Source organism: Caretta caretta, chromosome 1, assembly GCF_965140235.1.
Source record: "Caretta caretta isolate rCarCar2 chromosome 1, rCarCar1.hap1, whole genome shotgun sequence".
Lineage (NCBI taxonomy): Eukaryota > Metazoa > Chordata > Testudines > Cheloniidae > Caretta > Caretta caretta.
The window spans coordinates 242,954,823-242,981,568 of NC_134206.1; the positions used below are offsets into that span (position 1 = coordinate 242,954,823).

The 26,746-nt window shown below is 46.2% G+C and overlaps 1 protein-coding gene across 1 annotated transcript in view; it reads left to right on the plus strand.

Annotated features, from left to right (window-relative positions):
* LOC125634188 (voltage-dependent calcium channel subunit alpha-2/delta-4) overlaps positions 1–22,458 on the plus strand; it is a 72,930-nt gene extending 50,472 nt beyond the window's left edge. The window contains exons 16-24 of the mRNA XM_075125697.1: positions 1,123–1,197; positions 2,985–3,071; positions 5,362–5,433; positions 16,063–16,124; positions 16,416–16,483; positions 16,664–16,709; positions 18,067–18,164; positions 20,862–20,955; positions 22,347–22,458. Coding sequence (XP_074981798.1) covers positions 1,123–1,197; positions 2,985–3,071; positions 5,362–5,433; positions 16,063–16,124; positions 16,416–16,483; positions 16,664–16,709; positions 18,067–18,164; positions 20,862–20,955; positions 22,347–22,458 — 714 coding nt within the window. The remainder of the gene's footprint in view (positions 1–1,122; positions 1,198–2,984; positions 3,072–5,361; positions 5,434–16,062; positions 16,125–16,415; positions 16,484–16,663; positions 16,710–18,066; positions 18,165–20,861; positions 20,956–22,346) is intronic.
* Positions 22,459–26,746: the final 4,288 nt, after the last annotated feature.

Consider the following 26,746-nt stretch of genomic DNA (forward strand, 5'->3'; position numbering starts at 1 on the left):
GAAATATATACTGTAGGCAGACTTGATCTCATTAGTCACTCTCTGAGTTCACCTGAAGGTCAAGTGCGACATTGCCTGGGGTCAGGGACCCATCCCAGCCTACCTCTGACAGGCTCCACAAGGGGGAATGAGACAACTCAGGTTCCCCTGGGACAACTTAAGTTACTGAGTAACTGGAAGGCAGTTAATTAGGCACCTGGGCAGGGTAAAAGGGACCTTGGTTAAACAAGGACTCCTGAGGAGAAAGGAAGCTCCAGAGGAAGAGAGCTTCCAGAGAGCCTGGACTAGGCAAAAGCTCTCCAGGTAAGGAGGCCTGGGAAAGACCCTAGACAAACAGAGCAAAGACTGTAGGGCCTCTTCAGGCAATGGAGAAGCCTGAGGCTTTACAGCAGAAGGAGCTGCTGCTGGGACATAGAGACTTTTGTTAAGTTTTAGCTGGGCTCTGAGGTTAGAGTCTTTAAACCTGGTATAAGTGCTCGTTTCAAAAGACTTTATTAAAGAGAGAGAGACTACTATCAAGTAGAGTGTTTTGGCTTCTTTGTGACAGGACTGTTTAAGTGACCTCATTGTTAACTCAGGCCACAGCAGAGCCACACTCAGCCACAGAGGATTCTCAGAGGTGACAATGTTCCTTCTACACCCTTTTGGGGCTTGGTTTCCAGAAAGATAAGCTCTGAGATCCACACTCAGTTGTGCATCTACAGTGGCCACCATGAAAATTTTGATTATTGCCTCAATACTCGTGGCACTGTTACCATAGTGTTCCCCATTGTTCCACATTCTAAGTATAGGAATGCCATGGATACCAAAATTAATTTTACCTACTAAATGGTAATTGTCAGCCACTCACTGTCTGTGCACTTACTGCAGTTACATGCACAAATCAATTACCTCATCAGTGCTTAGCTATCCATTTGTGCACACAAATACTCAGTAAGACTCTTCTTGCTACCCAGAGAGCAGCTGGTGGCTAGGAAATCAGTCATTTAGTATCAGAGCCTCTTCCTGATTGTTAGAATAAATCAATAGGAATGTTGGTGGGACAATGGACTCACTCCCCTGTTACAGAGCAGCAACTGGAGAGGAGACCAGGCTAATTATTCGAATACCTTTTTCTAACAGTTGGGAGTCCATGGATATGCCTTTCTGAACACTAACAACGGTTACATCCTCTCACACCCCGACCTCCGACCTTTGGTAGGTGATTCTGATGCTCTTAGTACTGTTGTGACTTAAATCCATGGGCTTTCAGGGAGATTAATGTATCTCATGTTTTTATACAACCACTACGGCTATCAGGTCATTATCCTGGTGTAAACTTTCTGCTCACCAGATTTCCTTATATGAATTACCAAAACATATTCTCACAAACCAGCGTATATAGTTACCTGCAAGCCCACCTAGCCCTGTGCTTGCCCCTTGTTTCTGAAATGGCCTGTAGGACACAGTAATGCTCACATCTCCAGATCCTGCCCACACGTAGGAAATGTAATGGCTGTAGGATAAGATGACACCTGCATGTAAATGTAAGGGGACTGTTACCCCCTTACTAACATTCAGTGGGGGAGTTTTGGTTGGCTAGCTCCCAGTACTGCAAGAGGAAGGGTCTATGGGAAATCAGAACCCTGAGACTGACAGCCCCCGGGAACAATGGGGAGACGCCAATGCTCCAGGTAAGTCTGAATGACAGGGCAGGCAGGCTAATCAGAGAGTCAGGAGGCCAGGGAGGTCCCATCCTCCATGTGAGCTGGAATTTCCTGGGTCAGACAGAGTGGGGCCGAGCTAAAGAGAAAGCAGGGGTGCAAGCTGAGCTGGGGAGCAGAGCTGGGCCAGATCCAGAGAGAGCAGACCCTGTCCTGGGAGCAGAGCTGCAGCCCCAAAGCCAGAGGCACAGCCCAGAGAGAGCAGACTTGCCCTGGGAGGAGAGCTGCAGCAACCAGAGCCAGAGGGGCTAGAAAAGCAGCCCAGGAAGCAGGTCACTGCTGGGAGCAGAGTGACAGAAGCAGCCTGCAGAGCAGACCTGTCCTGGGAGCAGAGCTGTAGCAACCAGAGGCAGAGGGGCCAAAGAAGCAGCCCAGGGAGCTGGAGGCAGAGCAGCAGCAGCAGTGCTGAGACCGAGTGGTGGAGCTGGGGCTGGAGCAGTCTGCAGCTGGGGAGAGCGAGGGGGACCCTGGGCAGCAGGCCCAGCACAGGGAGACGTCTCAGCCAGGAGGCTCTGCAGGCCAGGCTTGGATCGTAACCCCGACAGGGCGGGGGCAACACTGGGAAGAAGGGTCCTACCACTGAGAGCCTGAGAGCGTGTGGCCACCACCAGAGCGAGTGTCCCACAGCATCCCTGCAGCACAGCCAGGGCCTGAGAAGAAGGCCAGGGACTTACAAGGAACAGACTGTGAACTGCCCTGACATTCCAGAGACGCCGTTTGTGATGTTCCCTGCCACAGAGCGGGTTGATGTGTTTCCTTTAACCTTTCCCATTTTTCCTTATTCTTTTTAAAATTAATTGTTGATTAAATAACTTGCATTTGCTTTAACTTGTATGTAATGGTCAGTGGGTCAGAGAAGTGGCGAATGCAGAGAGAGTACCCCGGAGTGGGACACCCTAGCCCCTGTCCTAGGTGACCACAGCCGGGTTGGGGGTTGAGCCCCCCGGGAATCCTGGGCCCAGCCTGGTTGGGGTTACGAGGACTCTGCCAGACAGGAGAGTGGAAGGGGAGTCCTCAAGGGCAGGGAGGCCACTGGGTAAAGGAAGTGGGAGTGAGGACTCAGATCCTTTTGCTAGCCCACTTCACTGGGGTAGTGCAGAAGCCAGCAAAGTTCCCCACAATAGCGGGGCTATTCCCCTGCTTATATAAACACTCATTCGCCAGTCAATCTAAATAAATGTGGCTTCTCTATTTTATCAATGCAATATTGACTGTGACGTGCTAGAGGGCTAGCCTGGAAAGTTAGAGCTCCATTTCTTCTGTTTCTTTTATAAACTCCAGTACAAAGAGGGAAAGAAGCTGAAGCCCAAACCAAACTACAACAGTGTGGATCTCTCTGAAGTGGAGTGGGAAGACCAAGATGAAATAGTGAGTATCAAAAATGGATTGTAGCCTGTTCATGGCCCTTTCCTCCTAATTACTGGGGGTGAGGGAGTGGGGGTCAGTTTCCTTATGGCAGATTGTAACAATTCTTGATTTCTTCTGTCAGGGGCTGATCATTACTAGCAGAGGGTGAGTCCCTACACAGAGAAACATCCCCTTCTCACTCCCATACAGGGTGCTTGTCTCCCCCTCTCTGGGTACGTCTACACTGCATTTGGGAGGTGTGATTGTAGCAGATGTAGACATACCCAAACTAGCTTTGATCTAGCTAGGTAGTTAGACTGGAGCTAGGTCACGGAAGAGTCGCCATGAAGCTGCAGCAGCGCAGGTGGTGGCTGCTCAAGAATGTACCCAAGGTCCCAGGTGGACAAGGTTAGCCCAGGCAGCCTCCCATGCTGCTGTAGCTTGGCTGCTATTGTTACCTGGGCTAGCTTTTGATCTAGATCAAAAGTAGCTCAGCTGTTTCTACATGTGCTGCAGTCACACCTCCCGGTTGCGGTTTCCCTTACTTTGTGCTACTCGGGGTGGGACTACACGAGTTCTGATGGTTTCTCACTTGAGCCTGCTTCTTGTTCTCATGGGGACCAATGTAGCTGGAGTCACAAGATGGGAGGGAGGTGGGGAGGAGATCAAAGCTCTAATAAGTGCATTTTGGGAAAGTTCAAATTCAGGTCCTAACTTCGGGAGCACGGCCACATCACTATACTGGGAGACCTCCCCTTCCCCTCCCACCATCTTACCCTGAACAGCAGAGGGGTTTAAAATCTGGATACGGATTTTGCTGCCATCTAATTCTAACCTTTCCTCTCACTGTCCACTGCAGTCTGTGTGTTGGGAAGGAAATGTTTTGCAAGACCAGGATCACATGGAAGATATGGATCAAATACCAGGTGTCAGTGGTGCTGGAACACTTTTTATAGTGGGGGTGCTGAAAGCCAGCTAAGGAAACTGTAAAGCAGCAGTCCCCAAACTTTTTACCTCGTACCCCCCCTTACCTCTGTCCATGCCCCCCACCCCCCAGAGCCATGGCTTCAGGAGGTGGAGGATACGGACAGGGGTAAGGGGACCGACACTGAGGCCACAGCTGGGGGCAGGAGCAGAGGGCCGGGAGCCAGGACCGCAGGCCTGGAGGGCTGAGGGTGCTGCAGCACCCCCCCATGCCCCTAGTTCCTGTGCCTGTGACAGGTGTCTTAACAACTTAGAGCCCAGAGAGACTGTGACAGGCTCAGTCAGATCATAGAATACCCCAAGCCTCCCTGGCCTTAAGTCAGATGTTCTTGGCTAGGAGAAACTTACTTTGGTAGTCACTGTTTCATGCTCAGCGGGTAATTAAGCAAGTGATTTTAGTACACTGAAGCATGAAGCAGTAACAACTTGAACAATGACCTTATTAGACTTTATAAGGTAAGTAGGCGTGGGCTTACCAGTACTTGAATGGGAGACCACCACTGGATTACCAAAGGTGCTGCAGTAAATTGTATTGCCAAGTCAGTTGGTGCCCACCTACTTTCTGAGTCAGTACTGATCCAATGTCCTAGCATGATCCTAGGAGGCATTGGGCGGGAGATGCTACCTTTCAGATTAGCTAGGAAACCAAGGTCTATGGTCATTAAAGATCCCAAGCACTTTTTTTTTTTCAGAAGAAGGGGTGTCCTTGAAAAATTGCATTGTGTCTACCAAAACGCCTCTTCGCTCCTCAGTTGAATAGGGTAGTCTCTTCACTCCCTGTCCCGTCATGTTTTATAATGTTGCGGTGCTCTGTTAAACATATGTGCTTCAGTCCAGAAATGGCTACATTTCAGTAGCAGGTGAAATGGTTTGCGGGAGCACCTTATGATTTGATAAATTGGTTTTAAAGTTTGTGAAGAGCTTTGGGGTTGTTCTGGAAGAACTAATATTGCTTTGTGTTTCTTTGTTGCCTTTTACCTAGTGCGGTGCAAACACGGAGAATACGTGTCTTGCTCACTGTCACAAAGTGCAGTTGTGGCAGGATTGGCAGGTCCCTTCCCTCCAAGTCCTTAGCCTTAATGACAAGACCATCTTTATAGGCTTTAAATAATAATAATCCATATTATTATATGGCATTTACCAGCCTCCCTGTGTAAATCTTCTGAGCTGCTCATAAAATGTTCTTAGCTGAGAGCTCTGAAAAGGTAGTGGAAAAGGGGATCCAGTCATTTCTCAGTAGAAGCTTCCCCTATATGAATTACAAACCACTCCACATCCTGTCCTTATCTAATCGGAGGCACTAATGCTAATCTGTTCCTCTGTGCAGCTGAGAACAGCAATGATCAATGGAGAAACGGGTTACCTTGCTATGGACGTGAAGGTCCCTGTGGATAAAGGGGTAAGAAATCTTGGTCCTGTTCAGGTCACAACTGGAATGGAGGTGGGAAACAGATGGTGATTTATGGAGGGTGCAAACCTAAAGCTCAGCATTTTGTGTGAGGATTTTAATATTATAGCATTTTACATATATAATTTGTTCAAACCAGAATGGCTCTCAGACCATTAGTCTGTCCAGGCAAAGCCAAGGAATATACTATCCATAGATTATAGGGGCATCTCTGTAGAGGAAACAATACATGAAATCATAGGCGTTCAGGGATGGAAAAAATATATTAGGTAGACCTGATAAAAAATCAGAATGTAATTTTTGTCTCTATTTTTCTCAGATTTTCAGGGTTTTTTGATCAGCACGGATTACATTTTCATCAAAATTTTTGATGGAAAATCCTACTAAAATTGCAAATTTTGAACTAGCTCTAATATTAAGTCACCTAGTCCACTCCTGCAAGATTATCCCTCACTGTGTTTTCCATTACTGCATTCAGTCTACTTTTAATTAACTTTCTCAAGTGATTGGGCATCCATCACTTCCACAGCCTTCCAGATCTCACTGCCCGGAAGCTTTCCCTCTCGAAGGCCTTATCTACATTAGGAAATCGCACCACTTCAGCCATCAGTTTAGCTGACCTGTTGCTGCTGACTGTAGCTTGTCCTTGTCTATGCTCACAGCTAAACAGTGGTCCGCACCAATTCAACTAAACCAGTTGTTGACAACCTTTGCTGAAATGATGCCATTTCCTAGTGTAACTAAGGTCTTACTTTCATTTGATTACTTCTAGTTATAGCTCTTGTAGCTCCCTAAATTATTCCCCTCCGTCCTCTGTGTTCACACTATTCAAGTACAGGTAGATGGTTGACTTGTCCTCCCACACCCTCATCCTTGCATTGCCTGCATATGTAATGCCTTTACATTTTTCAATGTAAGTCAATCCAACCAGCTCTGTCATTTTATTTCCTTTCTTTGTGGTATAATTTGTCAACATCTTTCTGGTACTGAAGTGCCCAGAGCGGAACGCCATAGTCTGGATGTTATCTCACTGGAGCTCTATAGAGAGTTACTATAATCTCTCTGCTGCACAACATCAGATCTCTGCACATAGAGCCCCAGCTCTCCTTGACTGCTGCCATATCATATTTGTCACTTCTCTCTAATTAGCTGCCATTAGTCTCATGCTTACGTTTCTTTCAGCATTACTGTCTCCTCACTTTCTCCCTCCCATTGTGTGGCTGTATTTCTCATTATTTTTCTCCCTCCCACTTCCAGACCATTTTCTAAAATGTTAGTGAAGATGGTTCCGAAGACACATCCTTGCTATTCTCCACTTCCCACCACCTGATATGCTATTGTTTACCATTATTTTTCATTTACAGTGTTTCAGTCAGTTTTCAATCCACAGGAAAAAGATCCTATCTAAGCCAATATTAATTAATTTTGGGGGAGTAAAATTTCATGAGGTACTGGAGCAAATGCTTTATGTAAATCCAAATATATTGTATGCACTTTATTCCCTTCATCTATTAACTTTATTCTGTCAGAAAAATCCAATCTTGTTTGTCTGGTGAGCTCTATTCTTTAGAAGCCCATGCTGCTTATTGCTCATGATTCCATTATCCTCTCAGGCAGGGGTCAGCAGCCTCTTAATTTATTGTAGTACTGCAGACTCACAATATCATTTTCTCAGAGACATCCAAAGGAATCTTCTTTATTTCAGCATTTTTAAGAACGTCACAAATGCTTACAAGTTTCTCCATTTGCCTCCTTTTTCCCTTGTTTTTATTGTTCCCATCTGACATTTTCCTTATTTGCTTTTTTCCATCCCCTTTCTATATTTTCTCAATTCCAATTCTTTCCCCCCCCATGTTCTTTCTCAATTTTCCCCTTCTTTTTCCCATATTTTTCTCATCCCATTCTGCCTCCCCCCCCCAGTTTTTCTCTGTTAATTCACCATCCCCATATTTTATATTTCTCCCTTCCCTTTTTTTATTTTGTTACCACTGTTTCACCCCTCACCCACTTCTAATCCCTGGTTCTTCAAGTAATTTCCCCTCTGTGTAATGCACTTCAGGTTACACATGTGTTCCATGAACCCAGAACCAGAAATTTTCCCTAGAAGTATCCTTCTGGTCCACGCATGCATCCTTGCTCATCTTGTGCTCCACACTGAAGGAATGAAAGGTCCCCTACCACTTAGTTCCTTCCTACTGCTTGTGGTTTAGGACAGAGGTTCTGTGTTCATGCTGACTTTTTCAGCTTCTCTCTGTAAATAGTGTTAAGAATTTTTAGAGTTAGTTCTTAATTAGAAATAGTTTTAGGGGTTTGGTTCCCTACATTTTGGACCCCCCCCCAGTCAATGAGTGTTTCGCTGTACCCGCCTCAACCCCAGTTCTCCTTGGTTTCAGGAGACTATGTTGAGGATCCCCAGCTTTAAAAGCTGCATCAGGTGCCATCATGGACTACCATGATACCTGTCTGTACTGCCTGAGGGAAGCGCATATCACTTCCAGGTGCAGTATCTGTAGGTCATTCCTGAGTCGATCTAAGCCGTCCAGGGAGTTCTGACTCCAAGAGTTCCTCATGTTACAGTCCATGAAGGCAGGAACAACCTCTGTCCAGGGAGACCCCCTGAATATAATCCTGAAGAAGAAAAGAGTGACTCCTCCTCTTCAGTCCTGGGCAGCTCCAAGACTTCCACACTCCCTCTGGCTTCAAGAAACTCTGGAGAGCAGAACCAGGGAAGAAGGGGGAAGGAAGACATAAGCGCTCCCATAAGAACTATAGGGAAGGTTCCCCATCCAAGTCCTCTAAAAAGAGAGAGGAGTTCCCATCCCATATCAAGTCATCAGTAGCTACCTGCTCCAGAATGGGACCATCCAGTACTGGGATTTTTTCAAAGGGCAACACATCAGCACCCTTTGGTCCTAGTGCGGCTTCCTCGGCACAGAAACCCTCATCTGTAGTGCCAGAGCCAGTGTATCAGCAGCTCCAGTTATGGAAGCGACTCCCTCAACTCTGGCTTGTTTCTCAGCTCCAGGTGACCTCTCGTGCTCCTGGAACAGGACTCACCACTGCATGCCAAACCCCAGTGCCCCGCACCATTCCTTCAGCTAGTACCGATCTCCCTGCAGTACCCCTTTGCATGCCCATTCTCGAGCAGGGGTTGAGCCAGACTGTTGCCCATACCATCAAAGAGCACCTCTGGTACCGAGGGCTTTCCATCTGGATCTGAATCCTCAAAGTCTGAAGAGGACTAGGACAGACCCACCTGGACTATGCCTTGAGGGAATTGAGCCCAGACAGGACATTGGGAGTCTCCAGCGTATCTCTCTCCTCCCATCTGAGAGAGTACTCACCCTACTCCCACTGGGGCCCTGCACTGAGGGGGTATGATACCTCACAGTGGCAGTATTTGGGACCAGAAGACCCATGAGACTACCCCCCAATGAACATACCTCATGGCACAAAGGACCTAAGGAGATTCAGAGCTCCCAAAGAAGAGGAAGAGCATCTTCAGCCTCCTCGAGAAGTGTAATTAAAGCAACAGGAGGAAGAGGATCAACAGAATAGGAGGATACCATGCCCGTGACCTTGTCCTCCTCTTCCCCAGACAAGACAGTTATTCCAGTTTCCCCACTGTGTCCTGTTACCCTAAGGTCTTCCTGGACTTCCTTTAAAAGAATGGCAAAGTTATTTCAAATCTCCCAGGAAGAGGCCCATGAAAACCCCACAGACACTGCTGGAAATCCGTCATAGCTTGGCTCTGAGTAGAGTGGCTCTTCCAATAAACAAGCTTATCCTTGAACCTGCCAAGATACTTTGGCCCTCATCTTCCATGGTACCACCAGTATCCAAGCAGGATAAATAAGAGATTTCATACCTGCAAAAGGGTTGGAGTACCTATCCTCTTACCCACCTCCCAATTCATTGGTAGTGTCTGCAGTCACTGAGAATAGCAGACACACAGGCCAGGTTTACACCACTTGAGAAAGAAGCAAAGAGGCTCAACCTCTTTGGAAGAAAGATACACTCTTTGACCTCCCTGCAGTTTCAAATCTCAAACTGCCAAATGTTGATGGTCAATTATGATTTTACCACCTATGGTAAGCTAGCTGGCTTTGCCAATAAAATGCCCTAGGAAGTTAGAGACCGGCTCCAGGCCCTGACTGTTAAGGGAAAGGTAGTGATGAGATCAGCCCTCCAGATGAACTTAGACAGGGCGGTGAGGTCCATCTCAACGGCCGTCATAATAAGATGCTCATTGTGGCTTCCCTTCTTGAGAATCCCAAAGGAAGTACAAACAGTGGTGGAAGGCCTCCAATTTGAATCTGACAAGCTGTTCAACACAAAGACAGATGAGTCTCTTCACTCATTGAAAGTCTCCTGAGCCACACTTAATTCACTGAGTATTTGTACACCTGTAATTAAAAGAGAACCCCGTACCATAATTTAGACAACCAACCCTACCTGTCTTTCATCACCAGCAGCAGTATGGATTGCCATGCAAGCATCAGAGGACACATAGGAATGGTGCCCAGGGAAAACTACTCTTTACTTCCCAACCACTATCACCTCTGAAACCAGAATTTTGACAGGCCATTTGAGAGCTGCACATCAATGGTCTCACTGGATGTAGTCAACCTCTGGTCATTCCCCTCCGTTTGGAGGCAGACTTCCCATTACCTATCTTCCTGGACTCAAATCATGGTGGACAGATGGGTGTTAGGGATTGTCTTCTTGGGCTACGTATCTCCCCAGTCACCTCCCTGCCCTTTTTCGGAGATCTCTCTCATGAGAGGGTTTTTCTGTAGGATGTGAACACTCCTCGAACTGGGGGTGGTAAAACTAGTACCTCCAGCAGTAAGGGGAAAGGAGTTCTACTCAAAGTACTTTCTCATCCCTGAGAAGACAGGAGGATGAAGATCCATTCTGGACCTCAGGGAATAAGTTTATCTGCCGCCTAAAGTTCAGAATGGTGACTCATCAATTGTCCCATCTCTAGATCAGGCAATTGGTTCACAGCCCTCGATTTCAAGGATGCCTGCTTTCATGTGGACGTTCATCCAGCACGAACGAGATTCCAGAGATTTGTAGCCAGTCAACAGCACTATATTTGCAGGGTTCTCTCATTTGGACTCTCAATGCTGCTGAGTGTTTACCAAGTTACTTTGCTGTGTTGTCTTCATACTGGTCTCACATGCTTGTTTCTGTCACCAACAGAAGTTGGTCCAATAAAAGATATTACCCCATCTTGTGTCTCTAATACCATGGTACCGTCAGTGGTGCCAGCTCACCCCTGCTGGCAAGGGCCAATGGTATACCATTACTTAGACCGCTGGCTCCTAAAGGGCTGATCTTACCAGGAAACATGAGAAGCAACCTCCATACTTCTGGATCTCTATGAGAGTTTGGGTTTCTGGTGAACCTGGAGAAATCTTCCTTGGAACCCACACAGCTGATAGAATTTATCAGGATGAAGCTGGACACTGTGGCCTCCAGGGCATGTTACCGGGCAACTGCTTTCTCTTCATTGAACTCATACACCAAATACAGATGAGCCCCAGAATGGCCATACAATCCTGCTGACTCTGTTGGGTCATATGGCTGCACGTACCTATGTGACACATTAGCAAGAATTAATCTCAGATATCTATGAGCCTGGTTGTGGACTATATGCACTCCAGGCAAGCACAGTCTTGACTTACTCATCATGGTTCCCCAAGAGGTCTTAGCCTCACTTACTTGGTTTGTGTGGGTACCTTCAACTCCCACTTTCAACAAAGACTATGACCATGGGTGCATCCTTCTTAGGTTGGGGAGCAAATGTGGAAGGGCAGGTTTCTCAAGGGACATGATCTCTGCAGGAGTCTATGCTTAATATCAGCATTTTGGAACTAAGAGCCGTCAGACCGCCCTGTGAGTAATTCCTCCTGCCCAACTGCAGCCAGTCAGTCCAAGTATTATTAAACAACATTATGGCAGTCTGCTATGTCAACAGCTGTGTGAGGAGGCCATTGACCTTGGAATTGGTACATTCCCATGTAGATTACCCTGATCGCCACTGACCTTCCAGGAATCCAATCACCCTGGCAGACTCTCTAAGCAGATATTTCTCCACAGAAAACTAGTGGAAAGCTGCATGACATGACTCTTCACATGGTGTTTTAGGTGTGGCGACTTGGATCCAGGATCTCTTTGCATCCCGTGTGAACAGCAAGTGCAAAAGAGTTCTGTTCTGGGGGGACGGGGCGGGGGTTGCACCGTTGGCTCTCGGGGTGACGCTTTCCTCAGACAATGATCAGGACCTGTGAGGTATGTCTTCCCTGACTCCTTCATTACCACGGATTTTGAGGAAAATCAGACAGGACAAGATGTGAGAGATTTGGATCACACAGGGGTGGGCCCGTCAGTTCTGGTACTCTATGCTTTTGCAGCTGTCAGCCTGGCCTCCTTCCCATTTCCCTTAACTCAGGATGAGGGGGGGACTTATCACTTACAACCCCCTCACACTTTTCATGAGGGCATGGTATTTGGATGGATGTCAGCATTAGAAAAGGCCTATTCAGCTGATGTCCAGGGCATCCTGAGCAGTGGCAGAAAGGACTGCCAGGAAATGTTACAAAGCAAAATGGGGGAAAAAATGTTTTGGTGTGATCAATCAGGAATTTCCTCTTTACAAAAACACATTCTGGATGCATTGTACTACTTCATAGCCTTAAAATCCCTGGGGTATTTATTAGCTCCTTCAGAATACACCTTACAGCCCTCATGAAGTTCCATCTGTCAGTAGAGGGCTATTCTGTTTTTTCTCATCCAGACATTTCCTGCTCCTTGAAAGGTATGATTTAGAACCCTGGATGAACAAAGTGATAAGTGGCCTTGGCAAGAGATGGCTTTTACTCTGTGGCCCTACTAGCCTATCCAGAAAGTGAAACTGACCAGTTATCAATTTCACAGTGCTCCAAAGATGCATTGAGCTGGACAGGAAGTGAAAGTGACAAACTTACTTGTCAGTTCTGCTGTGCTGCTTTGATGGCACATAGAATCAAGTAGCAGACATCAGAAAGCAGAGGAGGGGATTTGTGGCAGAGCTTAGGGTTGATAAGAATGAGGCAGGTGGAAAGGGCTGAGTGAAGGGAATATAGATTGTGGTGTCTTTGGCATAGAAGTGACCCCCACACTTAATTCCTAGTTTCCAAGGCCAGATGGGACCATTGTGATCATCTAGTCTGATCTCATGTATAACACAGGTCATAGAACTTCTCCAAAATAATTCCTAGAGCAGATCTTCTAGGAAAAAAATCCCATCTTCATTTTAAAAATTGCCAATCATGGAAAATATACCACAACCCTTGGTACTTTGTTCTAATAGTTAATTACCCTCACTGTTAAAAATGTATGCCTTATTGCCAGTCTGTATTTGCCTAATTTCAAAGTGAATTTAGAAGGGAATTGCCAAGGGATGAGATAGAGAAGGGATTTAACGACACTCCTTAAAGAGGTCTAGTGGCAGAGAAGCCTCTATTGATTGCATTGACTGTAAAGATAGGAGTTAAACCAAAAGAGCAAGGACATGCCCAATATGCCAATACCCTGTGCCAGGGCATTGAGAAGGAGGCAACTGGGTGACAGGGTGAAATGCAGCACTGAGCTGAAGAAGGATGAGGAGAGAGAAGGAGCCAGGGCCACACACAAAGTGAGAGTGGGAATCAAGGCCAGAAGAGAGGAAAGTTCTTCACCACCAAGAACAACACAAACCCACTATCTTTAGCCATCATCTCAGTGCTTAAAGAGTGGTAGCCACAGGGCAAACAAGGTTGTTCTGAGAGATAGGTTTTCTGTATCCACTCAAGCTTCAGGGTGGGGGACCCAAATTTCTGAACCTCTGTGTGGCAGCCCAAGGCTGGGTTTCTGGACTGGCCACATTTTATCATTTACTGAAGTGATTGGAGCACTTTTCTTTGGCCAATGCTCAGCTGTCAGACAGTTGACAAATCTCCCACACCAGGGAGCTGTCTGTGTGCAGTGTAGATGGCTTTGACTGCTAGTGCCAGATGGATTTTTTACACACACACACACACACACACACACACACACACACACACACACACCAGTTCCATTGCAGAGTCGGCCATTGATAGTGGAGGTGCAGAGTGAGGGCAGTCGGCTTCAGCAGTGTTCCTGAACATGCTCAATCTGTGTGAGCATGATCAGTACAAGCCAAGGAGCAAATCTGGGGAGGAGAGGAGGGTTGTCACGTGAAGTCACATGCCACCGCATGTGTCACCTCTGCATCTGTTTTCATGCTAACCCACCTGCTGAGTATACAAACTCAGGACACAGTGCAGGCTGACACTGGCAGATCCTGTGTACGTTGCTCAACCTCCAGTATTGTTTAAAACAATCTTAGAGCCGTTTGCAGTGGGCTTGCCTTCTCACTGGTATATGGTATATTCAGGTGTTCTCCATAGTTCAGGGGTTCTCGAACTGGGGGTTGTGACCCTGAAAGGGGTCACAAGGTTATTACTTGGGGGTTGCGAGTACATGGACAAAACAGAGAGCAGCAACCTCTATAAAATATATAATCTAGTGTTTTAGAAAATTGTACACACCTTTCCATCGCAATGTAATGTATTTACTTCAAAAAGTATTGTAAATGTATAATGCAGCGATCCTTGTTCCTAAACAAAATATTTAATTGTATTATTACCACTTTAAAGGAATTGGACTCTGGGGATTGTAGATAACAAACGCAGGTTTGTTGTCTTGTGACTAAAAAGTGGGACTGAGACACCATTAGAGGGCTTGATTGTTCAGCAGCTGAAGAGCTGCATTAAACCACAGATCAATCAGAATACCGAGATCGGCAAAAAAAAAGTAATTTATAATTTAACACTCAGCCATACAGGCAGGGATGGCTTGGGGGGGGGAGACAGAATTGTGGGGGGCTATAGCCCCTCAAAAAAAATTGCCTTAGCTCCCCCATAGCTACCCTTCCCAGTGCAAAGGTCAAATGTTATGCAGAAGTAAGGGTGGCATGGTATAGCATTGCCACTCTTACTTCTACTGTTCTGCGCTGCTGCTGGCAGCGGCACTGCCTTCGGAAATGGGTGCCCAGCCAGCAGCTGCCACTCTCTGGCCGCCCAGCTCTGAAGGCAGCGCCACTGCCAGCAGCAGCGCAGAAGTAAGGGTGGCTGTGGGGGTGCTAAGTCTGCTGTGAAAAATGATATTGGCAAAGTTTCTTTGCATTACTCTTCCCCCATTATTAAACAGTATTAAACTATTTTGAAAAAATAACTTTTTTGCTTATAACAATAATTTGATAAAAAATGTGTTTTAGTCTTAGTTTAAAAGCAGTGAGAAAAGGTAAATTAATTTTAAACAATAGGGTTATAAATTTAGCATTTAAAAATAGTATTAAATATAAAAAATGTGTTTTTAATTAATAAGAGGGGGGTCTCACTCAGGCTTGCTATCTGAAAGGGGTCGCGAATACAAAAAGTTTGAGAACCACTGCTACAGTGTCTCTCTCACACTCAGATTCACCCACCCCCTCATCTCTTGCCCTGGTTCTAGCAAGGAGTCACATCACTGCACTTCCAATCTAGAAAGGAAACACTCCAAGAAATATTTTTTACTGCAGCAGCCTCAAAGAGGAAGCACTTATGCCAGTCCTGCTAAATTCCATTGAAACTGACACTTTCAAACGGAAAATATCAATTTTGATACTTTTTAAAAATCATTTTTCCAAAGCAACATTTCAAAATGAAATGAAACATTTTGAATTAAAATGTTTCTTTAAGTGGAAATGTTAATTTGAAATGAAATTTTTCAGTTTGAAACTAAATGTTTTGGTTCGAAATGACGTTTTGTTTTGATTGAAAATGTTGTCCTTTCATTTTGATGTTTCCAAATTGAAATATTTTTATAACTCTTCATTCCGTGAAAATATTTGATAGTCTGACTTTTTTGTCCTGATTCAGGATGAAAATAAATATGAAAATCAGCAGCATGTCCCACAAGATGGGAATTCTGTTTTCCAACCAACTGTAATCAGTTTGTAGCCCCTGTTCTGGCTCTTCCAAATACATTCCCTCCCACCCTCCAGTCCTCCTCATCTGCCTCTCTGAATCTTCAGCCACAGTGTAAGAAAGGGAACCAGGGAAGCTGGTGAAGGTAATGAATTGTAGCCCGCAGTGGGGGTCAGGGTCAGTCTGGGGCCTTGCAGGGCCCTGTGCAAAGAAAGACCAGCAGGACCCGGCAATCTGGTTATGCAGTGCGCGTACAGCTAATACAGTGAGAGGGAGGGCAGCTTCCTTCCACTTTCTGCTCTCTGGCTTGTAATCCCAGAGTTAAGGGGTTTTACTGGCCCTGCGAGGAAATTGAATGGCTGAGTGAGTGGATCTCTGAAAACCATGACTTGCTGAACATTGCGCACTGCATCATGGCCTCAGACCCAGCCTGGGGGGTTGGATGTTACTGGAGTTAACCAGATGCTTTGGTTTGTCTTTGGGGGTCGTGTAGCCAAATCACTGTTGTCGCTGTGGTGCAGTAGATGGTGTATCCCTTCTCCCACCGTAGGGTTTGTTTTTCAAAAAGTTTATTTTCCCCCTTTTTTTTTATTTGTTCCAGAAACGGGTTCTCTTTCTCACTAATGATTATTTCTTCACTGACATCAGTAGCACGCCTTTCAGGTGAGCTAGTGTGTGTCAACTCAGGGATGTACCGCTCGGGGTGGGGGCGTGGCTATTTGGTCCCTCCTTCTCATGATATTGGCTATGACAGAGGGGTTCCTTGCTCCCTTGTATTGGAGTTCAGATACTCTTACTGCTCGCTTGGGGATGTTCTTTTGTAAATAAGAGAGGAGAGAGCTGATGGCATTGGGGATCATAGCTCACTTCTCAGGGAGGGCAGTGTCAGATGTAAACATCTGGGGATTGCACGTGACCTTGTTGACAAACCCTCTGTTTTCCCCCTGCCTGCAGCCTGGGTGTCGTCCTCTCCCGTGGGCATGGGGAATACATCCTGCTGGGGAACACTTCAGTGGAAGAAGGTAAGTTAACCTGAAACAGCCACATCTCTGTAGAGGGCAAGGATGCTGAACTTTGTTGGCATCCCAGGGATGAGCTTGTGCCTCCCTCTCTTCTCTGTCCCCCACCTCACCCTCTCAGCCTTTCTGTGCATTTGGTTCATTGATTGATCAATAGACTTATTGGTTGCTTTCTTGTTTCAGGCTTGCACGACCTGCTGCAGCCAGACTTGACCTTAGCTAATGAATGGTAAGTAGATGGTATCCTATTAATGATGGAGCTTTGTGTTAAGATCACTGGCAGAGTTTGCTCTGCTCTCCCACCCTCCTGGCTTTGAGGAAAAGCAATGTTATTCTGAAGTAACTGATGGTGCCAGAGTTTGGTGCAAGCTCCTGAGACTTCCATCACTTTCTTTGGCAGATTATTCTACAGTCTGACCCATCTCACTGTCCAGAAAGATATCCTGATATACTCCCTAAATTCTCCTTTGCACAATCTCATCCTATTCCTGCCTAGAACTGTGCAACAAACCATAAATCACACAAAACTTAGTGAGGTGGGATTTTGTTGCAAGGTCAGATTACTCTCAGTGAGAAATCAGCTTGGTTCCCATGCCTTTTAAATGAGCCTGGATGTGGTTTCTAGTGAACCTGGAGTTGACTTTATTAATGCAAAATCATATCATGCAAAATTTGTGCTTTTGCTTGGTTTGGCCATGAAACAAAATGAAGCTTGGCATTTTCAACTTTTGCTTTGAGATTTGGGATTTGTGTGTACCTGAAACTCAGCATTAAACTTGGGCATGTGAACCTCAAATGGATCAAAACTAAAGCAATTATTTACAAGAAGCACTGCAAAAAAACCTAATTTATTATACCCTAGTTAAAACCCCTCAAACCGCCTTGAACAGCATCTCTTCCTCCTTCAGTTTCATGCACAGTTAACATATATACTTAAGTCATCTGTTCACCAGCTTTATATAGTCACTTCTTTTAGTCTTGCCTCATAAACCATTCCTTCAAGTTCCTTAATAATTTGTGTTTTTTCTTTATACCCCTCCAATCTGACATAGAAGTGGCCAGAACTGAAAGCAATATTAGATGGCTGGTCTCTTGTGAAATACAGAGAACTGATCACCTCCCACCTCTGCATCCTGATGCCTCTGCATATGCAGCCCATTAGTTTATCTTGCCACCATATCACATTGCAAGCTTGTTCACTGTCTAGTTATCTGTCTTCTTTGGCATTGCTGCTTTCCAGGTTTCTCCATCATACTGAATATTGTTATAAGCAGGCTAGTGTATATGTTACCATTGCCCTTTGCTAGGTGAAATTAGAACTGCTCTGCTGTGTGTCAGAGGAACTATGCTGCTAACGAAGATGCTTCTTTAGTGCAAGTGGTATCATCCTGTGCTGTTTTTAACAGGAGGAGCTGAGTTTGATCCATGCTGTTGTTGTTAAGTTCTGAGCACCCATGGAGTGCAGCATAGTGACAACTGAAATTCCTAGGTGGCCAAGGATTTGTTACAATATTTTTTTCCAGATCTCTATTTTCCTTGTGTGTTTGCTTGAAAATGATTTTCTGTGTTTCTTTCCTTGCCGCCAGGATTTACTGCATCACCGATATTGATCCAGATCACCGGAAGCTCAGCCAGCTGGAGGCCATGATCCGCTTCCTCACAGGAGAGGAATCCGATCTGGAATGTGAGAGCTGGAAATGAAAGTGACCTACTGGAGCTCTCCTGTGCCTCTCCACGGTGGAGAAGGGCTGCGGGAAGCTGAGTGGTGGTAGACGGAACTCATGCGCTCTATGCTCATATCTGCAGAGCTGAGTTCAAACACTTGCTCACTTCACAAGTGGCAATAAATTGAGTGGCCACATCCTAATCCCCAGCAAATGATTGTCCCCAGCAAACTACCACAAAATTAAACCTGATTGAATGTCTCTGTTAAGGAGAGATCCAGGCCTGTATTAGCTAGGGGTGCTGTAGGCCATGTTTGACAGAGCTGTGCGGAGAGCCAGGAAAGAAAGAGTGCCTGTGTGTAGTTCAGAGCTGTGTAGTCCTAAAACAATAGTAATTACATTATTTGTATTGTGGTAGATCCCAAAGGCCCTATTCAGAGCTGGGGTACCATTGTGTTTGGCCTTCCCTCAAACACAAGATAAAAGGCAAGCTCTGCCTTACTTCATATTCAGTCATTAGCTCTTTAGGGTAGACGAAGTGGTTGTGATGAACCAAGGAGAGAAATGAACAAGGGAGGACAAATGTCATGAAAAGATCACGTGGATTCATAGGTTAGATATTGCACTACTTGATGTGCCCTGACAGTTTCAAATCATCTGAAAGTATGTTTGGGTTTTCTTTGGGTTTTGAATTAAATTAAATCAAGTATCCCCAACTGCTGGTCTACCTGCACATTGTTAGCTGGTTGATGTGTTGTAAATATCAGCACAGAAGTGCATCTCGAGGAGGGATGTGAGGGAGGAAAGAGTAGTGGCCTTATTGTTCAAGTCAGAGGGTGCTCTATGAATGAGAGGTAGCATAGAAGAAAGCACAAAGATCTTTGTGGGACATGCAGATAAATGGCTGTTCAAAACTGGTATAATTGGTGGCATGAAGAATGCAGGAATGATGCTATAAGAGTCAAGAGCAAATAAGCAGGGAAGGGCAGTGTAGTGAAGGGCATTAAGGGTGAAGACAAGAAGTTTGAACTTGTTGACGTAGGAAGGGGGAGCCAGTGGAGGGATTCAGAGGAAGAAGGGAGGGTGTAACACAGAATTATGGGAAAGGTCAATGAAAGGCTGTCTTAGTGGCTTTGTTTTGAATGGACTGGACTGGAAGGAAGTGAGATGTGTCAAAGAGGAGAATGAGGTAGATGATAAGGACCTGGGTGAAAGTTTTAGCTGTGTGGACAGAAAGAAAAGTTCAGATTTTGGATTTGCAATGGAGGATGAAGCAGCTGGATTTGGACATGACCTGAATGTGTTATGTAAAGGAGAGGGAGGAGTCAAAGATGACCCCAGCTTACAGGTCTCTGTGACAGGGAGAAGAGGGTCTTGTCAATAATAGCAGAAACCGGGGGAAGTGGGGAGAGTTTTAAGGAAAGATAAGGTGTTCAGTTTTGGCCATGTTAGGTTTAAGCTAATGGTGAGGCATCCAGGAGGAGATGTCAGGCAGACTGAAAAAAGGGACAGAGTAGATGGACAGAAGTCAGGACTGAGGAAGAATATTTGCAAGTCAATGGCATGAAGATGGTGAGGAAGCTATCTAAGGTAGATGAGATCTCCCAAAGTAAAGCTTTAGAGTGAGAAGAAAAAGGGGCTAAGAATGGAGCCCTGTGGGATCTTCCAGGAGAATGGAGGAGGACCACCCACTTAACATAGGGCACAGAGGCTTTGTCTAGACTAGGATTTAATGGTGTGTTGTTAGATGGTGTTAGGTAACACACTCCAAAAGTCTAGTGTGGATAAACCAGTGTAGATTTTAATATGTGCCAAGCAGGTCAAGTTAAAGCTTAGGCTCAGCTGCCTTGTCCACACCAGATTTTACAACTGTTTAGCAAGTATTAGCAAACTCCTTCCAACAACACATCTTTACATCCACATCTAGAAAAAGCCTAGAGGAACAGCCAAAGAGTAGGAAAACTAGGAGAGGACAGCATCCCTGAAGCCTGGTGCGGACAAGATTTCAAATTTCAAGAAGGAGGGTGTGATCCACTGTCAAAAGCAGAGAGGTCAGAGTGGACAGGAATGGCGTGGAGGTCCTGAGATTTGGCCACAGAGAGATCATTCGAGACTTTCGTGAAGGCAGCTTGAGTGAAGTGGAGTGGGCAGAAGCTTGATTAGAGGGGACCCAGAACTGAGGGAGAGGGAGTCAAGGCCACAGTTGTTGACTGCCTGTTCAGTGGGTTCAGGGGTGAAGGCCAAAAGGGAGGGGGAATAAATAATTCTTTTGACGCTGTTTTGTTTGCTCAGCCTTTCAACCCCTCAAGCTTTTGGGCTGACAGAGGGTGACCTCTGACCCTGTGTATAGAGCGACCAGTGTGCTGAACTGCCGTGTGAAAGTGACCACCGGAACCCCAGAGTCTGGGTCATTGCCACTCATGTACAGCATGGTGGTGAGCTGCCCTTACTGTAATGCTGTGTGCATGACTGCTGCTAGACAGTCTGTGGGAGTGGCTTGGTCACACCCTGGTGAGAGTTGCCATGCTGTCCTCTCAGCCAGAGGTGAGGCACCCCGGGATGGTCAGCAGATGCAAGTGGGGTCTTCTTTTTATTCACTGTTGTTCAACCCACTAGACCACAAGGTAGGTCAGTAACATTGCTGCTCTAAAGGATATCTAGGAGGCAGAGGGATGACGCCATTCTCACACCTCATCATGTTTGGGTTTTTTGCTCAGGTGATGAGGACTTGGTCCAGGAGGTGCTGTTTGATGCTGTGGTAACTGCGCCAATGGAGGCCTATTGGACAGCCTTAGCCTTCAATATGTCTGAGTAAGCATATGTGAAAACACAGCTGAAATTAATTCAGATCCCATGGTCTTCTTGGGAGTTTGGACAGGGTCTCCTGATTCCCTGGTGGAAGCTCTGTGGCCAAGTTGAAGGAGCAGCTTGATTCCCTTTGTCCCATAGAGCCCATAATAGATCCTTACATAGCACTAAGCTGACCACAGAAACAGAAACCTCCTTCCAAGGAGGAAGAATCTCACTTTTGAGGTATTGGTAATAGATACAGAAACTTACACTTCAAAGTTATGAGTTCAAATCTCACCCAAGGACAGTAGTGACTAAACTTTGTTACCATGTGACAACCGTTCCTTGAACTACATAAAGTGAATTGGGCTGAGTCCAGCTTCTACTGTATCACAAAAAATATTATCCCAGCTGGCACTAGTCGGCTCTCTTACTGACACTAAAGCCAAGGATTGAATGGGCCATGGAAATTGACCTACCTGACACACTTATGGATGGTGCCATCAGATCAGGGTTGAGGTACACAGATGGAAGCTTGGACTGCTGCTGCCAGGACTGAGAAGGGATATAAATCTAGAGGGTCTTGCCTCCACTTGGGATTTTTTTGGAGGCAAAATTTTACCATGGCTGCTACCACCTGGGCATCTAGGGCCACTAGCACTTTAACACTGTGTTGTTCAGATCTACTTGCAGCATGTGTTATAAAAATGGGCAGCCATGGTTTTCTTATCTGCTCTTGGACTCCCATTGGTGGAGTTGAACTAGTGGTAGCAAAGACAGGAAATTTTTGCCAACAAGACCTAGTGTGGACACAGTCTATCATCCAGCACATTCCTCTCACTTAAAAAGACACTGCCCCGTCCATAGCAGCTGGCCCTCTACACTGTGAGCCTCTTCACAACAATGTCAGGTCTATGGTACCCACAACTCCAGCAGGGTCGCCCTGAGCCACTCAGTTATGTCATCCCTCACCATCCCTTAATCTCCCTGTCCCAGACAGAGGTTGGGTTCAGCCCAGGGGGCACACCCATTCTTTCTGAGTAACCCATCTCTCTCCCCAATTCCATATGTAAACAGCCTGCAGCTGGGCGGTCAGTAGTAGAGGACTTTAAGTTCTCTCTGTAAAGGGATAAAATGAACAAATCACACAAGTGTGACTGTGAGAATGAATAGTAAAATCATAATAATCCTAATTCCCGCTCAGATTTTCAAATGTATCAGTTCTGGTGTAACCCCACTGAAGGCAGTGGCATTATATCACAGGTGAATTTGGTCCTAAATGCTTAAGAAACCTCCCGCTCCAATGTGTTGCCCTCTGAATCTCCACTCTGAAGGTCCTTACTACATGGCAGGCTTAGTTTTAGCTCTGAGAACTAATTCTGCCCCTGTGGGTCTCTCTCTCTGTCCCACAGTGAGACTGAGCAGGGGGTCGAGATGGCATTTCTGGGCACTCGAGCTGGCCTCATGAGGAGCCTCCTGTATGTGGGATCTGAGAAACTCTCGAACAGGCAAGTCCTAAAATGAAACTTCACTGAGGAGTTTCTTCTAGTCTCTGTGAAGGAGCAGCATGAAATTGCCACTGTGCCTTCAACAGTATCCAGGGTTACAAAGAGCAGAATGGGAAGCAACCAGGGGTTAGTGGAATGGATCTGTCTGATGTGTCATAAAGGATAGGGCGGGGCACTGTTTTGTGCTTGTTCTGTTTGTTATATGGCAAAAACCTGTCCCAGAATGCACTGGTTTCAATGTAAAATGTAGGCTAATTTTTCTGAGAGACATAATCTTTTCTTTGCTTGTTCCGAAGTCCTGGTCAGGAAATAGAAGGGGTGTTGCCAAGACATTACAGCCAGAAGATTTCCAGTGACACTTTTTATGAGAGTATGTGGGGGGGTATCTTTTGCTTTCGCTTTTGGGCCACGTTCCAACTTGGCTAGTAATATTCTGCCTATCTCAATTCCCCTTGCAGTCTCAATTGCTGGATATTCTATCCTATACAGACTCTTATACTGCCCTCATCATCATAGTATCTGAACACGTTCCGGGGGTGCATTATGCAATGTGACTAACATCTGTCACATGTAGTCACAGTCTCTCTCTCATCCTCTCCCTAGAGGGAGAATTGTGTGTGCAGTGGAGTGTTTTGGCTTGGTAGGATTTTGGTTAGAGTTATTTTAGAGTTATTCAGCTGCTTTGAGTTCCTGTTAGAAAGTAGGCTGAAGAAGTGTGCCCTGCACTTGGAGCAGAAGGTGGTGAAGTTTGTGATGGGCCTTCATTCCTGTGGGAGTTTCTTCCACAGTTTGGGACCAGCCCCTGAGAAGGTTCCATTTCCTGCACAAATGAGCTTCACCCTTATGGCAGAAAGTCCCATTGTACCTGAGGAGCAGACTTGTCAGATATACTTGGCCCAGGCCATTGACTGCTTTGTAGATAGGAAGCAAGACCTTGAACTTGACTCAATATGCTGCGGGAAGGCAGTGTTGATTCCCTGTCCTGTACTGCTGGCACATAACATTTTTCTGTGCTTTTAAAGGGTTGCAGGTGCATCACTCCAGTGGTGGCTGCATTTCAGTGGCGGATTCCTGTGTATTGTATGTAAAGCGCTTCCAAATCTTCTGGAAAGGAAAGAACCATATAAATGACCAGTCATTGCTATGTCAAAATATACAGCAAAAGTAAAGATCTGAAATAAAGAAATTGGGGAGGGGGAGGAAGAAGTGGAGATCTTGCTGGGAAGTCTGTTACCTGGTTATTCCTGGTGCTCCCCGCAGATATGGTTTATGTTATGGCAAGTGCAGAAGCCCATAGATCAATTTTTTTGGTCTGAGAAGCTCCAATGTGTCTCTGGAACTTGGCTGACCTATAAGGGGGGCATCATTTATCCCTTATGACCTCCCTTGCCCTTTTTGACCTGGTCATTAGCTCTGTCTATATCTTGTTTTCTTGATCAGGCAAGACTCAGACCCCTCCCCCATCTCTTTTTCACTGAGCACCGTAGCCAGTTCCTGGTCCTTGACTGAGTCAGAAAACTAGGAGCCTTCATTCCCCCACCACACAAATAAAAGGGCTTCCTTGTGATCTCTTTCACAGCCTCACTCTTGCGCTTGGGAGCTGAATGCATGAATGGGATTAGATATTTTAAAAGGAATTCAGACAGAGGGTAAAATGTTCTAAAGCACCCAAGTCCCATTTTCCAAAGTGATTCAGGCACCTAAGAGCCCAAATCACTTACACACTTTCGAAAATTTTATCCAACATTTTTTTGGTTGGGTAATTAGTCCCACTGGCATAGTAAGTGCAGGCCTCTCATCTGCACAAGGATCCCTGTGATGTCCCCTAAGACATTACCTGGACTAACAGCGTTCCTTTCACCTACACATGGCACCTGTTGATACTTTAATACTACAGCTGTGACCTGTGGTAACTAGATCTCTTCCCCCTGCGTATGGTAACACCTGTTAATACACCCATATTGCAGATGTTAGCTGGAGTAACACAATCCCTACATAATGACAAGTTTCAGAGTAACAGCCTGTCTGTTAGTCTGTATTCTCAAAAAGAATAGGAGTACTTGTGGCACCTTAGAGACTAACCAATTTATTTGAGCATAAGCTTTTGGAAGCTACAGCTCACTTCATCGGATGCATACTGTGGCATCCGATGAAGTGAGCTGTAGCTCACGACAGCTTATGCTCAAATAAATTGGTTAGTCTCTAAGGTGCCACAAGTACTCCTTTTCTTTTTACAATCCCTACAGTGCTACAAATAGATATACTGCTGTTGCAGCTCTGGGCAGGGATACAAGATTGTTCAGAGCTGCAGGGTACTACACAGCACAGATTCTTACTTTGCACTTCCTTGCATCTCCCTTTTTCAGTTTTGTGGCTCATTCTTACCCACAATAGAGATGACTTATGCATGTTAGTGCGGGCCCTAGTGGGATGGACTAAGTGAAGTATGTGCTATCTGCTCACCAAATGGCAGGTAAAGAGTTTCAGCTTCAAGGATAAGGAGTACTTGTGGCACCTTAGAGACTAACCAATTTATTTGAGCATGAGCTTGTTACTTATTAGCTATACCCGTCCCACCTACCACTGGTTATGTGTGGTGGCTGAACAGCCTGTGCTGGCTGGTGATGTGGACAGAGATGTGGACAACAGCACCACCTGGTGACTCAATCTGGAAAAAGTCATAAGATCTATGTGACATGCTGAGCAGAATCCAAGAAGCGAAAAAACTGGGAAATAAGGCTCTTGGTTCATGCAGATAATTCTCTATACGCTCAGATGTGTTCCTAAAGCTAACCACTGTCTTATCTGTCTACAGCAGTAGCATTTGTAAAGCAGCTGCCACCATAGTATTTAGGTGCCTTGTGCCTTATTTAAAAATAATTTTATCTTGCTTGTCTGCAAATGGACCGCTGTATTCTCCTTTTACTGGAGGTGAGAGAATATGGAATATGTAAGGACCAGGTTATATACAGGGGCTGTTACGCTGTATGTGACAGTATATACAACCATCTCTACTGAGGGGGTTAGGTCTTTGCAAAGAGGCGTGACTTGTTCTTAAAAAAGAGGTGTAGGCTCAGCGTGATCTTCTGTAGCCAAGGGTCCGCTGCCTAATTGCACTGTCTTGGCAGACGCAGGATTGACACGAGGCTCTATTAGTTGTAGTGACTCTGTGGACTGGAGAATTCTTGGAAGGTTGCGTAGAGCAGGGGTTCTCAACCGTTTTCTTCCTGAGACCTCCCCCAACATGCTATAAAAACTCCTTGGCCCACCTGTGCCACAACAACTGTTCTTCTGTACATAAAATCCCGGACCAGCATTAGGGGGCAGCAAGCAGGACAACTGCCCAGGACCCCATGCCACAGGGGGCCCCATAAAGCTAAGTTGCTCAGGCTTCAGCTTCAGCCCCAGGTGGCCGGGCCCGGGGCCCTGGGCTTCAGCGCTGCATGGTGGGGCTTCAGCTTTCACCTTGGGCCTCTGCAAGTCTAATACTGGCCCTGCTTGGTGGACCCCCTGACAGGGGCAGTGGAGTCTTCCTAAAAGTAGGGGAACCATGAGGCCATGCCCCCTCCAAAGCCACACCCCTGCCCCTCCTCTTTCCCTGAGGCCCCTGCTTCCTGGCCAAGCCAGAAGCCAGGCCTCAAGAGCTGAAGAGCTGCAGCTGGGCCATGGTAAGAGCCACCCATACAGCTGTGGGGAGCCCTGGGTGGGGAATCCGGGGGGCGGGGACATGGGCCAGGAGCTGCTCTCAGGCCCCACACCCTGGGCAGGTGGAGGATCCGCAGCTCCCCATGGTTGCCCAGGCTCCCTGGGCTGCTCTTACCCGGGCCGAGAGCGGGGACTTGGGGGGAAGAGGAGGGTGCCAGGTTTGTGACGAAAAGTGAATGGCCAGGCCCATCAACTTTCAAAAGTGGGAGGGCCATGAGCCCTTGGTCCCCCTGTTCCGGTGCCCCTGCCCCCTGAAAGCTGCTCCTGGCCCTGGACCCCTGGTTGAGAACTGCTGGCGTAGAGAGACTGTCCTGGTGGTTGTCAGGCCCAGCCCATTGGGAGCTTTGTAGATCAGTACTACAACTCAGATTTAAAGTAACTCTGGGGTGTGATGGATAGTCCATGTAGGGCACTGCACACAACTCTCTTGCCAAGGTGTGTCTCTCAGAGATGAGCTGCAGTGTGCTGGATCAGCTTTCTAGGTATAGGCCATTGGCATAATCTGGCCTAGAAGGCAAAGGCCATTCTGTAATAGTGAGGAAGGAGGCACCAATTTCTTGCCAGTCAGGTGGGAAAATATATTTCTGATAACCTTCCAT